The 12,500-nt window shown below is 54.1% G+C and overlaps 1 protein-coding gene across 1 annotated transcript in view; it reads right to left on the minus strand.

Moving 5' to 3' along the window:
* Positions 1-3,681: 3,681 nt before the first annotated feature.
* Positions 3,682-12,500, minus strand: part of LOC132467514 (glutamate receptor ionotropic, NMDA 2D) — a 19,059-nt gene continuing 10,240 nt past the window's right edge. The window contains exons 10-12 of the mRNA XM_060064848.1: positions 8,016-8,251; positions 4,593-6,919; positions 3,682-4,504 (exon numbers count right to left, since the gene is read on the minus strand). Of these exons, the coding sequence (XP_059920831.1) occupies positions 3,682-4,504; positions 4,593-6,919; positions 8,016-8,251 (3,386 nt within the window). The remainder of the gene's footprint in view (positions 4,505-4,592; positions 6,920-8,015; positions 8,252-12,500) is intronic.

A 12,500-nucleotide genomic window follows, 5' to 3' on the forward strand; every position in this document is an offset into this window, starting at 1 on the left:
CTAGAATTGCTACAAAGCTAAAACATTTAAAACTATTAATCTAACACTTCCTCCAAGTATACCAAACTTAACTCATATATATCTATATATACCTGTACATATATATGTATATATTTATTTGTACATATATATTTCTTTATAGATAAATTATAGAATTCAAATGAAAATTGAATACAATGGTCAATAAAATATCTCAGTTAAATCACAGTTTAACATGGTACATTCTCAAAAAACATAGTATATATTAATATATTATTTTTTTCTCAGCAAATAAAAAATAACTACAGGTATTTTTTTTCAAATAATCATTTCTGTTCATGCAGTCACAGACTTAAGTATTAGCGCCTCAATAGAACTCAATGATGTCCAGTGACACACCAGGTTATAGCCCTGCTGATCGGTTGAAAATGACTCTGTTCTACTGGGCAGGAAACATTCAACCTATATTTCCATGATTTCCACTGTTGGGCTTCAGAGAAAAAGTTGTATTCCTTTTTTTTCACCAATGAAAAATGGCTGCCCTTGTTTCTAAGCCTCGACTACAGTTGGATCACACAACCTTCCGGCCAGTAGCACCCTACGTTATTTAATTCGGCTAAACATGCATGATCTGGGGGGCTTTCTAGGAAATGGCAAAAAAAAAAAAGCAAAAGCATTTCTCCGCAAAACAAAGTTATCGTTTTTAAAAACGTCCCCCAAAAATAGATTGAGGGAAGAAGGATTTCCGTTTGAAGAAAAAGTAGAGTCTGCTCTCAGTAAAAAGTATTTCATGGGAAATTCAGAAGGTCGTCCAAGCCTTTGATCATGACGACATGCACATTCACAACAACAGTCCCTCACAATGCCCCCCTCCCCCTCCCCGATCGCCTCCAGCCCGCCCCTACCCCATCGACATCCGCATCCAAAATAAGCTACAAATTCTAAAAAGTAAGTCTACTTTTGCTACATCATCTCAAAGCTACATTCAACTAGGACAGAAGGAGGGCTGAGTTGTGGCTGGCCTTGTCTTAGAGAGACACTATGAGGTTCTATGGGCAGCAGTAGGCCCACCGTACCGGGATAGTGAGCCATCCCTAGGGAGGGTGACACCTACACCAACATTGGATTACAGTTCAGGCAATAGATGGCTCTGAGCACAGCTCCCAGTGTTGATGGTGACAATGATACCCACGATCACATTGGCCGTGTGTGATAATGACATGAGTCAGCCCAGAGCGGAGGTGTGGGGGACTAAAGAATAGTGAATAATCGCTGTGGAGCATCTGACACACTGAGGCCGTGTCACAGAAAAAGGAGAAACACTGCGCGCTTACAATCTTTCAGATGCTAGAAGGTTCCCTGTCACATTGGAGATATATTGCTGAAAGATAAACAGTCATCTGATGTTCTTGATAACAGGAATTTATAACCATGAGTCAGACCCTAAAAATAGTAATGAAATTGGAACTCTAAAATTCACAGTTTATTTAGTCTTATTTGCCGGAAAAAAAAGAGCCAAAGTTCAAATATTGTTCCCAACCTAGCTGACGGTGATATTTAGAATTATTGGAACTCTGACAAAGAAGTATTTCAGTGTCCCTCCCAGCAGCACTAGGTTAATGTGTAGCTTGGATGTCCACAAAGATGTTTGAGCCTGTACAGTTTGCATAACAGTATGGCATGCATGTCTGAGAGATGCAATGACCCATTGTGCTTCAGAAAACCTCCCCCTTCTCTCTAGTTTGCATGCATTGTCTGCCCAGCTGGACCGGTGCAACGGCATCAACTAGCCATTACAATCCAGCGTTCTTGGTTCAACTCTGCATAATCCCTTTGCATTAATCCAAACTGTCAACTCCAGCACAGTGTGTAGCCACATCCTCAGCTGCAACACACTCACTGATGCACAGCCAAGGTTATTTGAATCCACACATCTCGTACAATATTTTCTCAAACTTATTTGAATATTAGGCAGCCATCTAGTGCCAATTGTAGATATTGCAACAATGATACTTTTTTCTGTACTTGAATGAGAAGAGATTCATGTATTGCTCCAATGTTGACATAATGTAATGAGCGCACATCATTGAAAAATGTAATTACAATGAGCATTTCTTTTGGCGTGTTATTTTGGACTAATCCCAATGCCAACACCAGCCACAACCAGCCTCCCCTTCCTTTAAACAACTAACACAGTGAGAGCACTATATAGATAGAGAGAATAGAAAACAAGGGGTTTGGAGAGAAAAGAGTAAGAAACAAATGAATACAGACAGGAAAAATAAACTGTTTGCTACATGTCTTTTCTCGCGTTGTTCTTATTGTCGTTTTTCTTCTGAAGTTCAGTTTGTTGTTCAAATACTTTTGATGTCATAGAGCCGGTCCCACCGTTCGCGTGTTCTGACCGAGTTCTGGACCGGGCCGCTGGTCAGCGGGCGGGATCCTCCTCGGGAGGACGGTACCATTCAGGGCGGAGTCAGAGTTAAAAGGGCTTTAATCAAAACGTGACATCTCATATAGGTGGGTTCTGGGGTAGAGCTAGATGGGTCTGATGATGTCATGAGGTCAAAAGGGAGGGGACTGGGAGGGGGGGGGTGTGTGAGTAGCACTGTCCATACAGCCTCCCCCCCCCCCCCCCAGCAAGAGAGATGAGCAGCGGCAGACAGTGTGTGTGCATGGGGTGGGTGACTGCATTGCTTTTATATCAACCGATTTTACAAAAAAATGGCAGGAGAGAGAGAGAGAGAGAGAGAGAGAGAGGAGGCAGTCTCCCCCAACACCGTGGAGCTGCGGTCCACCGGTTTCCGTTCAAAAAGACATATATCGGGACACAGCTCTCAATCGATGACGCCATGGAACCAGAGTCTATGAGCCAATCAGTGGCCTCTCCAGAACCAGGAGGGAGTGTTCTCTCAGAGGAGCCAGAGGGAGGGAGACGATAAGAGCCTGTCTGGCTCTGCATGTGTGCGTGGCTATGTGTGTATATATATACCTACATACACATATATATCTACACATATATACATATACACTATATATATGTATATGTATAGATGTATATGTATATGTATAATTATGTATACACACTGTATTGTGTACTTGGGTGTGTGTGTGTGTGTGTGTGTGTGTGTGTGTGTGTGTGTGTGTGTGTGTGTGTGTGTGCGTCAGTGTAAACATGACATCATTACTCACAGGTCGGGGATACTCCGATCCTTAGCTGTGACTCGGGGAGGAGAGGAGGACCGACGATGACATCACAAAGCTCAGCTCGGAGCGGAGGAGGAGCTCTGGAGCCCCTGCCCGCGGCGACACCCCCGCGGCCCCGCCCTGGTCGCGGGCCCCGCCCAGGCGGACGTAGGTCACCGTGGTGTGGCGCCGTATGGTCGCCTTCACCAGGACGCGCACGAGAGAGCGCTGGGCCGAGCCGGCGCCCCTCTGGCACAGAGCCACGCCACTGCCGGCCGCACAACTGGCCGACTCATTAGTCCCGCCGGCGGTGGCAGCCAATTGATCATCTCTGGTCGCCAAGGCAGCCACGTCTGTGTCACCCATGGCTGCTGTTGCCATGGCACCCTTGGGGCGGTCGTCATCGTCGCCGGCGGCGGCTGCAGCGGCGGAGGCGGAGGCGGAGGCGGTGGTGGTGGTGGTGTTTGCGGGTGTGGTGGCGACTGCTGGCGCGTCTCCCTCTCTCGTCTCCCCCTGTCATACCTCGCTCTCGAGGCTGGAGAAGTGGGCGGAGCCTCGCCGGGAGCACAGGCTCTTCGCTTTGAGTGGCAGGTGAGGGGAGTAGAAGCGCCGGGGCTGGGGCACCGAACGCAGTCTCTGGTACTGGAGCTTAGCACTCGCCGCCGCCTGAGCTTGTCCCGGGCCCGCCATGCCCCCCCCGGAGGAGGCGGAGATGGAAGAGGTGGAGGGCGGAGGGGGGATGGGCACTGGAAGGGAGGAGGGCGACACGGCGGCCTGCTGGGGGGACGAGGGCGACGGCTGGGGTGGGTGGTCTGAGGGCTGTGCGCTGAGGCTGAGGTTGGACTGGCTGCATGACTTGGCCTGGCCAGGCTCGGGTTTAGGAGGCAGGGGCTTGGGGCGGATCCCCCCGCTGAAGCTGTGGCAGTGGGGGAGCAGCTCCTCCTGGCTGTGGGACAGGGCCGTGGGTCCCCTCCTGGACTGGGAGGCGTGGGAGCGGCTGTGGGGGTGCGGGTAAGGGTGGGGGTGGGGGTACAGGCTACAGGAGCACAGGGTGGAGCCCCCTGCCTCCTGCTCCCCTCTGTCCCGGGACCGGCCCCTGCCCTTGCCCCCGCCGCTCTTCTTGTCTCCCTTCATGGGGATCTTGTCCATGGACCAGTAGCGTCTCGGGGGGGGGAGGGCGGTGGGCGGCTGGGGCCACTGAGAGCCCAGCCCTCCACTTCCTCCCCCTGACCCCCAGCCCACGCCGGGCCCCGAGCTCCAGAAGTCCTCCCCGACCCACCCCTCGGCCCGGGTCCCCAGCAGGGAGTCGTCCCGGCTGTTGACGCTGCCCCCCTTCTCCCTGGAGGGATACGTCCCGAAGAACCACCCCCCCCCCCCCGATGCCCCCGATGCCCGAGCTTGCGGCGGCCGCGCCCTCGTCCCAGTACCGCTCGAAGCGGCCGAACTCGCCCGACGAGCCCTCGTCGGAGTAGCTCTCCTCGGCCCGGGCCCTGTCCCGCTCCGACTCGGACACGGCGCCGCGGCCGCCCCCCCTCCTGACCCGCTCCTCCCCGCGCCCCCCCATGCGGCCCCTCTCCTCCTCGTCCTCGTCCCCCTCGGCCCCCGGCTCGTCCTCCGAGTCCCACTCCTGGTAGGACGGCCCCTCCCGCGTGGGCGTCCGGTCCCTCTCGAAGTGTGTGAGCAGGGGCCGCCGCTCGCCGCCCCGGCCCCCCTCGTCCCCCCGGCCCGACTCGCCGCTCCTCCGCCGCTTGGAGGACGGGAGGAGCGGGTGGAGGCAGGTGGGGGCGGCGTTGGCGTCCTCGGCGCCCGCGTTGCCCGTCACCCAGAACTTGACGGAGGCGGGCAGCTTGTTAAGGTTGGGGTAGCGCTTGCTGGGCGTTCGATGGCGGGAGTGCGAGGACTTGGGCCGCCGGCTCCGGACGCCGTCCTCGCCTTCCCGGTCGTCCCCTTCCTCGCCCGCCCCTTCTCGGCGGCCTCGCTCGCCCTCCCAGCCGGTGTCGCGGCCCTTCTCCCCGAAGGAGCTCCGGTACTGGGTGGAGAAGGAGGAGTAGTCCTGCAGCCCGCCCTCCCTGTCCCCCTCGGCGTCCCCCTCCCTCCCCGCCTCCCCGTCCCCCTCCTCGGGCTCCGAGCGCTTGCCTCCGGTGGACTTCTTCCTCTTCTTGGTTTTCATCGCCTTTTTCATCTTCTTTTTCACCTTCCGCCGCTTCCTCTCCCTCTCTCGCTCCCTCTCCCGCTCCTCCCTCTTTTTCCGCTTTTTGTTCTTCTTCTTCTTCTTCTTCTCCTTCTCCTTGTCTTTCCTCCTCTTCCTCTCCCTCTTCTGCCTGTCCGTCTCCCCCCCGGTGCCGCCCCGGTCCCGCTCCCTCTCGCTCCAGCCGGCCCACCACTCCTGCAGCTGGGACAGCTGGCTCCCCCCTCTCTCCCTCTCGCGGTCCCGCCTGCCCGCCTCCCTGTCCCCCCAGGAGGTCCGGGGCTTGCGGGGCGGCACGGGCGGGGGCAGGCGGCCTTGGCTGAAGGAGCGCGGTCGGGCGGCCGAGCGCTCCCCGTCCCTGCCCCGCCCCAGGAGCAGGCTGGACTCCTCCGTCAGCTCCTCGTCCTCGTCCTCGTCCTCGTCTCCGTCCATCCCGCCGGCCCGGTCCCGCGTGCTCCGCGAGGAGCTGCAGGAGTAGGTGGGCGACGTGGAGCGGGAGGAGGAGGCCGAGGAGGAGGTGGAGGTGGTGGAGGTGTCGGAGGAGGAGGACGTGGACGTGTACGGCAGCGAGGCCGAGGGCGAGGGCGCGGTGTAGGAGGGGCTGAGGGGAACGGGCACGGGGAGTGAGAGAGGAGGAGAGAGGGGGCGTGCCCTCCGCCCTCCTCCGTCCCTCACTCCGTCCCTCCCTCCTCCCCTCCGCCCCAGGGGTAGAATGTTCTCGTACAAAGGGCCCCCAGGCTCCTTGGGCTTCTTTGGCCTGCGCTTCCTCCAGAAGGATGAGGGGAGAGGGGGAGAGGGATGTGGCAGCGGGGGGTTAGGAGGTAGAGGGGCCTGGCTCTTAGCAGGCAGTCTGGGAGTGCCCAGAGGCTTAGCGGCCCCTTTCCCCTGACCTCCACCGCCACCTCCCACCACCCTCTTCCCCAATCCATGGTCCATGCCCTTCTCTGAGTAGAAGGCCACACTGGCTGGAGGGGGCTGGGGGTGGCCCCTTGGTATAGTCTTGGGGGTCTGGGACCCTGCTTGCTGCTCCATGCAGGGCCCCAGTCCCTCAGGGTCAATGGGACCATAATATCTCTTATAGCCGTCTAGCCCCCCACCACCTCCAGCAGTCTGGGCCCAGTTCGGGGGCACTTTTTGAGAAAAGGGGCCCATGTCCGGGATGGCCGGCCCCCGCACCACAGCCATGGGGTTGGTGGCGGCAGCAGACTTAGGCAACCTCCAGCGATCCACCACAGCAAGCCTGCGGTCGGGCCGCGGAAGAAAGGTGCTGCAGGGAAGAGGCGCCCCAGCGAGCGGGGTGATGGGCGGACCCAGCGAAGTCCCGGTGTGCACCACAGTGGGAGGCGACCCTGGGAGTGGGGTTTTGTAGACGGGCTGTGGTGGCTGCTGCTGGGCCTGGGGTACCTGCTGCTGCTGCTGAGCCATGGCGATGGCCTGGTTGCTGACGGAAGTGTTGACCACGTGCTGCTGCGGCGGCATGGCCACCATGGCCCCGTGGTGATGAGGCAGAGACTTAGCGCCCCCTGGCGTGGTTTCGTCTTCAAAGCTGCAGCAGCTGTACATGCCCTGAGATATATATAAAAAAAATACATGAATAAAAAAAAGCACACGATTAATCATGCGTCGCTCGTCGACCCCCTCATAGGACGGATCTATATTGGCCATGCGGTGACATTGCTGCTACGACATGATGCATGAACACCAGGGGAGGTAATCGGATCGCACACATCAGTGTTAAAGGACAGGGAAGGTCCGCAAAGACAACACACACACTGCTTATCCCCAGGTTTAGAAACGGTTGTGCACAGCCATCGAAAAAGATGGTAAGAGAAAAAATGGAAACACAGAGATACCATCACGAGGAGTTTGCAGAATCAATTTGTGGTTCATTTTTCTCCTTAAGCGCTTCATCCTATTGTTTTTGTGAAATTGAAGGACGTGCCTCTTTAATGACATTGAATGCATACATACAGTAGAACAAGAGCTACATTGTGTTATCTGCAAAGCAGGAATAAGCGCACACATCAGAGGCTACTTCTTTGGAGGGTCTGAGCAAAATTGAATTTCAATTAATCTCCACAGTTGACTGAGAGGGATTGGATTGACCCACGTCAACATTTCTAACCCAAGGGAAACAGATAAGGACACAAACAGGTAAAACAGGAGAAACACACAGGCATGAGTGAGCACACACAAACACAGACACTGGGTCTATGTTTCTGTATGTGTGAATGTAATGACGGATATTCATATATGGAACCACACATTCACTCACCCACATAAACACCCACATAAAAACATACACGGACAAAAACGCCCACACAAACGTAGAGGTCAAGAAGAACAGATGGCACCAAGGCATAGTTTGAAGTATGCAAATGTAAAACACGGAGGAGAGAGGAGCCGTGTGTGCGTGAATGGCCTGTGTTTCTCTGTGTGCGTTTGTGGGGTTGTGTTTTTTGTGTGTGCAGTTATGTACCGCTTAGTCTAACACATGCAAACACAAACACAAAGCACAAGAAGAATCATGCATAAACAAAAGGATCCATAAACACACACACACACACACACACACACACACACACACACACACACACACACACACACACACACACACACACACACACACACACACACACACACACACACACACAAAGCGTACTCTGCTGATGGCCAGGAGGAAGTCCAGCTTGCCGGAGCTGGTCGCCATGCAGTGGCGCAGCCTCCAGTAGACCAGGTGCTCCCAGGCAAACACCAGCAGGCTGAGGCCCATGGCCACCAGCAGCATGTAGAAGACACCGGCCATGTTGTCGATGTCCAGCTTGCTGCTCATCACCTCGATCTTGTCGTTGTGGCAGATACCCGACAGCCAGAGGCGCTCCAGCATCTCAATCTCATCTGGAGACCCGGGGACCAAGGGAGCACGGGGTGGAGGGGTGGAAGATAGGGCAGGGGGGGGTAATGGATGGGGTGAAAGGGGAAGAGGGAGGGAGGGGGGAGGCATGGGGGAGGGGACAGGAGATAGGAGAGTGAGAAGGGGGGAGTGAAGGGGCGAGAGTGGAAGGGATTCATGTTGGACAAGAAGAAGAATCAAGGTTAGGAACTTTGGCAGAAGGAAGCCTGTGTGTGTTGTTGGGTTACTTCGAGGTTAATTGAGAGAGGGAGGGGAAGAGGTGGTGGGGGCATGGAGTTGGTATAATTAGCTTGGGGGGATAGGCCTTGAGGCTCTCTGTTAGTCCATCAACCAAGGTGACCGGCCAAGGTCAGAGGTCAATAATGATAAAGGCACCCGTGTTTCAGAAAGGAAAGAGCCCGAAAGCACAATGAAAGAGAGGGAGGCAGCAAAAGCGGGGGGGATAGAGAGAGAGTCTAAAACAATGAAGTAGCACTGGAGAGCAAAATGGCCCAGACAACCTAATCTCAACATTGTAACTCGCAGTAAACGAGCAAAGCAGGAACGGGTGGGCAGCAGCGGCTCTGTGAGGGGAGGGAGGAGGAGGAGGCACGAGGAGAGGGCCGACGGGACGGACGTGGAGAGGGCCTCCACAGAGCCAGCCACAATGAGTTCTGAGGGCTCAGCTGAGAGAGAGAGAAAGAGAGAGAGAGAGAGAGAGAGAGAGAGAGAGAGAGAGAGAGAGAGAGAGAGAGAGCAGTGAGTAAACAAAGACTTAGAGGAGAGAGGGAGGGTGGTGAACAGCCGCGCTCAGGGGAAATGTGTATTGGGGGGGGGGGGGGGGGGGGCAGAGTAAGGGGATTGAATGCAGAGAGGGAGCGAGAGGGGCTGAGATTGTGTCATTATAATAAACAGCAGGGTCCCCTACTCATCTTAAAGAGAATGAGTGCGTTGTGAAAAGGAGGACAAGATATGCGAAGAAAGAGAGAGAGCACCAGAACAGAAGGAGAACAGAAGGAGAACAGAAGGAGGACAGGGCTACGGCTATGGAGGGGAGGGGACAGAGAAGAGCAGGAAGGAGATCATAATCATTTAATTGTGCTGCGGGGATGGTCAGGATGTCCATCACCACCGTACGCTCTGGTGGGTTTTCAGGGGTTCTCAGCGCTGCAAACCACAAGGAGTTGCTTACTTGATCAAGTCGGCCTTTGATTGGCTGCGGAGGGGATGCGGGTATAATCATAGCACTGGACAGCCCGAGGCTATGGCATCGTGGTTCAACCGCGGGATGAAAGAGGCGCGCTCTCCCGACCAATGCTGAAATGTGTGCTAAGGGTTACACCAATAAGGAGGCCAAGGAGGAGGAGGAGGAGGAGGCGCAGCCGGTTGTGCTTGTGTTGAGGCCAGCCGAGCTGCCGCCCTTCACACTGTTACATGCTGCAACACCAGCTTCTGAGGCACTCCAGGTCAAACAGGCGAGGCAGAGTTTAGAAAAAGCCAGAGTCTGAAAACCACAGGGGATGGGGGGGGGGGGGGGGGGTCTGTATTCAACTATACCCTGCACTCTGCCGGGGCGCCGCAGCTGCGAGCGGCACACTGGCGTTTCATCTTGTGGCATCATTAGGCGTGCTTGGCATGGTTCAGATGAAGCCGAATCAGTCATCTGAGTGATGTGGCTAATGGATCTGCTGTAGAACACCATTAGCCAATCAGCTGTGACTTGGAGAAGGAGCAACAGATGGACCGCGGTGCAAAGGCAGCTCACTGGCAGATTTGCGCGACAGCGGCTGCGATTCGGCCGAGACGCACGCCTACACACGCGGACGCACACATACACGCGTGCACACTCACACACACACACACACACACACACAAACGCACATTGCATCTCCAGGCTTCAGAATTGTCCGGTCCTCAGAGCTTAGAGCTTAGTCCTGATGCACTGCTGAGGCTCCATCTTGTCAGTGGTCAATTCGACAACGTACCATTCAATGGGAAGCATCTCATCTGTGTGTGTGTGAGTATGTGTGGTCGTGGGGTAGGGGCCGGGGGGGGGGAGGGGGGTATTTGAAGAGCATGTGTGAGTGAAGGATTCAGATGAACAGAAAGCCCTACATCCGTCCCTGACTTGAAAAGTTCCTCGCCGAAGTCTCTCACATTATCTCTGGCTCAGCTCCTGGAATTTCCCTTCCCACTTGACTTCCAGTGATTCACTTCCTATCCTCAACCACCCCCCCCCCCCCCCGCCCCCCCCCCCCCACACACACACACACACACACCCTGCCCTCTCCCATTTCTATGGCCTCCCTTCTCACTCCTTGGCTCTCTGACTTCATCACAGCATTGTGCAGGCGGTGCTCATCCCCTCAGCTGTCGATTCCCCGGGACTGCTCAGGTCACGCGGCCCACCACGGGGCCATGCAGTCTAGGAATGCACCATGCCTCTTAATGCGGGTCCAGGCATTTCTGCTTCCTTTGGTGTGCGTGAGACCGTTCAGAGATCTGTTTAAGCATCCATTTCCTTCATTGCGTGGTGCTAAACGTGTCCGGACACACAAAGCCTCTTGGTTTCTGAGCAGTGGACCTGTGTAAAATACCCTTATTAATCACCAACCGTACGCTTCTTCACATGCAATTGCTAAGGTTTCCCAACCACAAGACGGACCGAAGTTGCAACACACCTGTCTTTATATTTCATTTTGTATCATTTAATATAGAAACATGACAGTGTTCTCAAATCGGGGTCACATTCATGCCCTTAATAATTACGGTAGTGCTTTTGTTTATTCGAACATTTCCTCTAAGGAAATGTACATCTCTCGTCCTCTCTATCTCTTTTTTTGCCTGTCACTATGAGACGTGTTAAGGGAACCGCTGGAATAACACATTCTCGGAATAAAAAGTCCTGACACCGTGGAAAAAAGGACGAGGCGGGTCTGATGCGCTGCGAGGTGGGAAACTCTGCTCGTCAGCACTAGTGTCTCTATCCCAGTGCCGCTTGTAGACAGATCAATGGACCATTTGGTAGTGCTTCCTTACGAATCACCGCGGGCAACAACAAGCACAACAAAACACTCTCTAGATTGAAAAACCCCAAAAGCATTTGCTGATTTTCCCCTTACATCCCTTCACTAATGCGGTTGTAAGACGGTATATACCTCCACCCGGAAGGACACGGCGGAGACGCCACAGAGCCCGGGCCGCAGGTGCGCCGCACAGACATTTCTCTGAGAGCCGAGCGGCAATTGCACAGGTGTGGCCCCTTGAGCCACCATGAATGTGAGCCCCCTTCAATCCCATACAAGCTAATCCCCCCCCCCCCTCCCTCAGCCGCCCTCCCCCTCCTCTGTAATCCACTTCAATATCACCCTGCTATTACCTGGAACCTCTGTATTCAACAGCAGCCTCTAACTGGATCCGTCTAGTCTGCCCCTCCTCAAAGGCCTGCAGCTACAGCCGATGATGTAGCAGGCTATGGGAGCTAGCACGGGCTAGGGCTAACGTAGCCTAGCTCACTGCCAACCCAGAGTCATTAACAGAGACATGTTTACATACTGATACAGGGTGATGTCATCACTGGATTCTCTGGCAATGCAGATGCTGAAGCTATTTATTAGATTGGTGTATGAAATTGGTATTATCAGTGTGTAAGCAGCTGACGCTGAATGTGTGTGTGTTTGTGTGTGTGTGCCAGAATCAGCTAAAGGCCTTTGTCTTTTGCGTCCTCGCAAAGCCGATTTAAAGCATAAGCAAGCCAAACGAGGGGTGTTCTCTTGAGACAAAACATGGTGTGTGTGTGTGTATGTGTTTGTGCGTGTCTGAATGTGTCTGTGTTTGTGTGTGAGTGACTGACCATGCAAAATTACAATTAAGCATTAGTGTTCTGACAAGCACGGCTAAAAACAGATTTTCGCGCTGTCCCTGTATTTCTGCGTGACACATTGTATCAACACACAAACAAACACACACAAACACACGCACGCACACACACACACACACACACACACTGACACACACACACACACACACACACACACACACACACACACACACTGTGACTTGTACATAATTATCTTATACAGCTGTACGCGTGCTAGACAAACATAGCATCTTAATACCACCTAGCTCTATAAAGGATTTAATTATGGGATCTGCTTCATGTCTGGTTCCTACCTGCTTCTGTAGCTGCTGTTTATAAATATTTTGAAACATGGATTTATTTGGGCTTGTCTCTGTTCAGTTATTTTCCTCACA

Source organism: Gadus macrocephalus, chromosome 11, assembly GCF_031168955.1.
Source record: "Gadus macrocephalus chromosome 11, ASM3116895v1".
Taxonomy (NCBI): domain Eukaryota; kingdom Metazoa; phylum Chordata; class Actinopteri; order Gadiformes; family Gadidae; genus Gadus; species Gadus macrocephalus.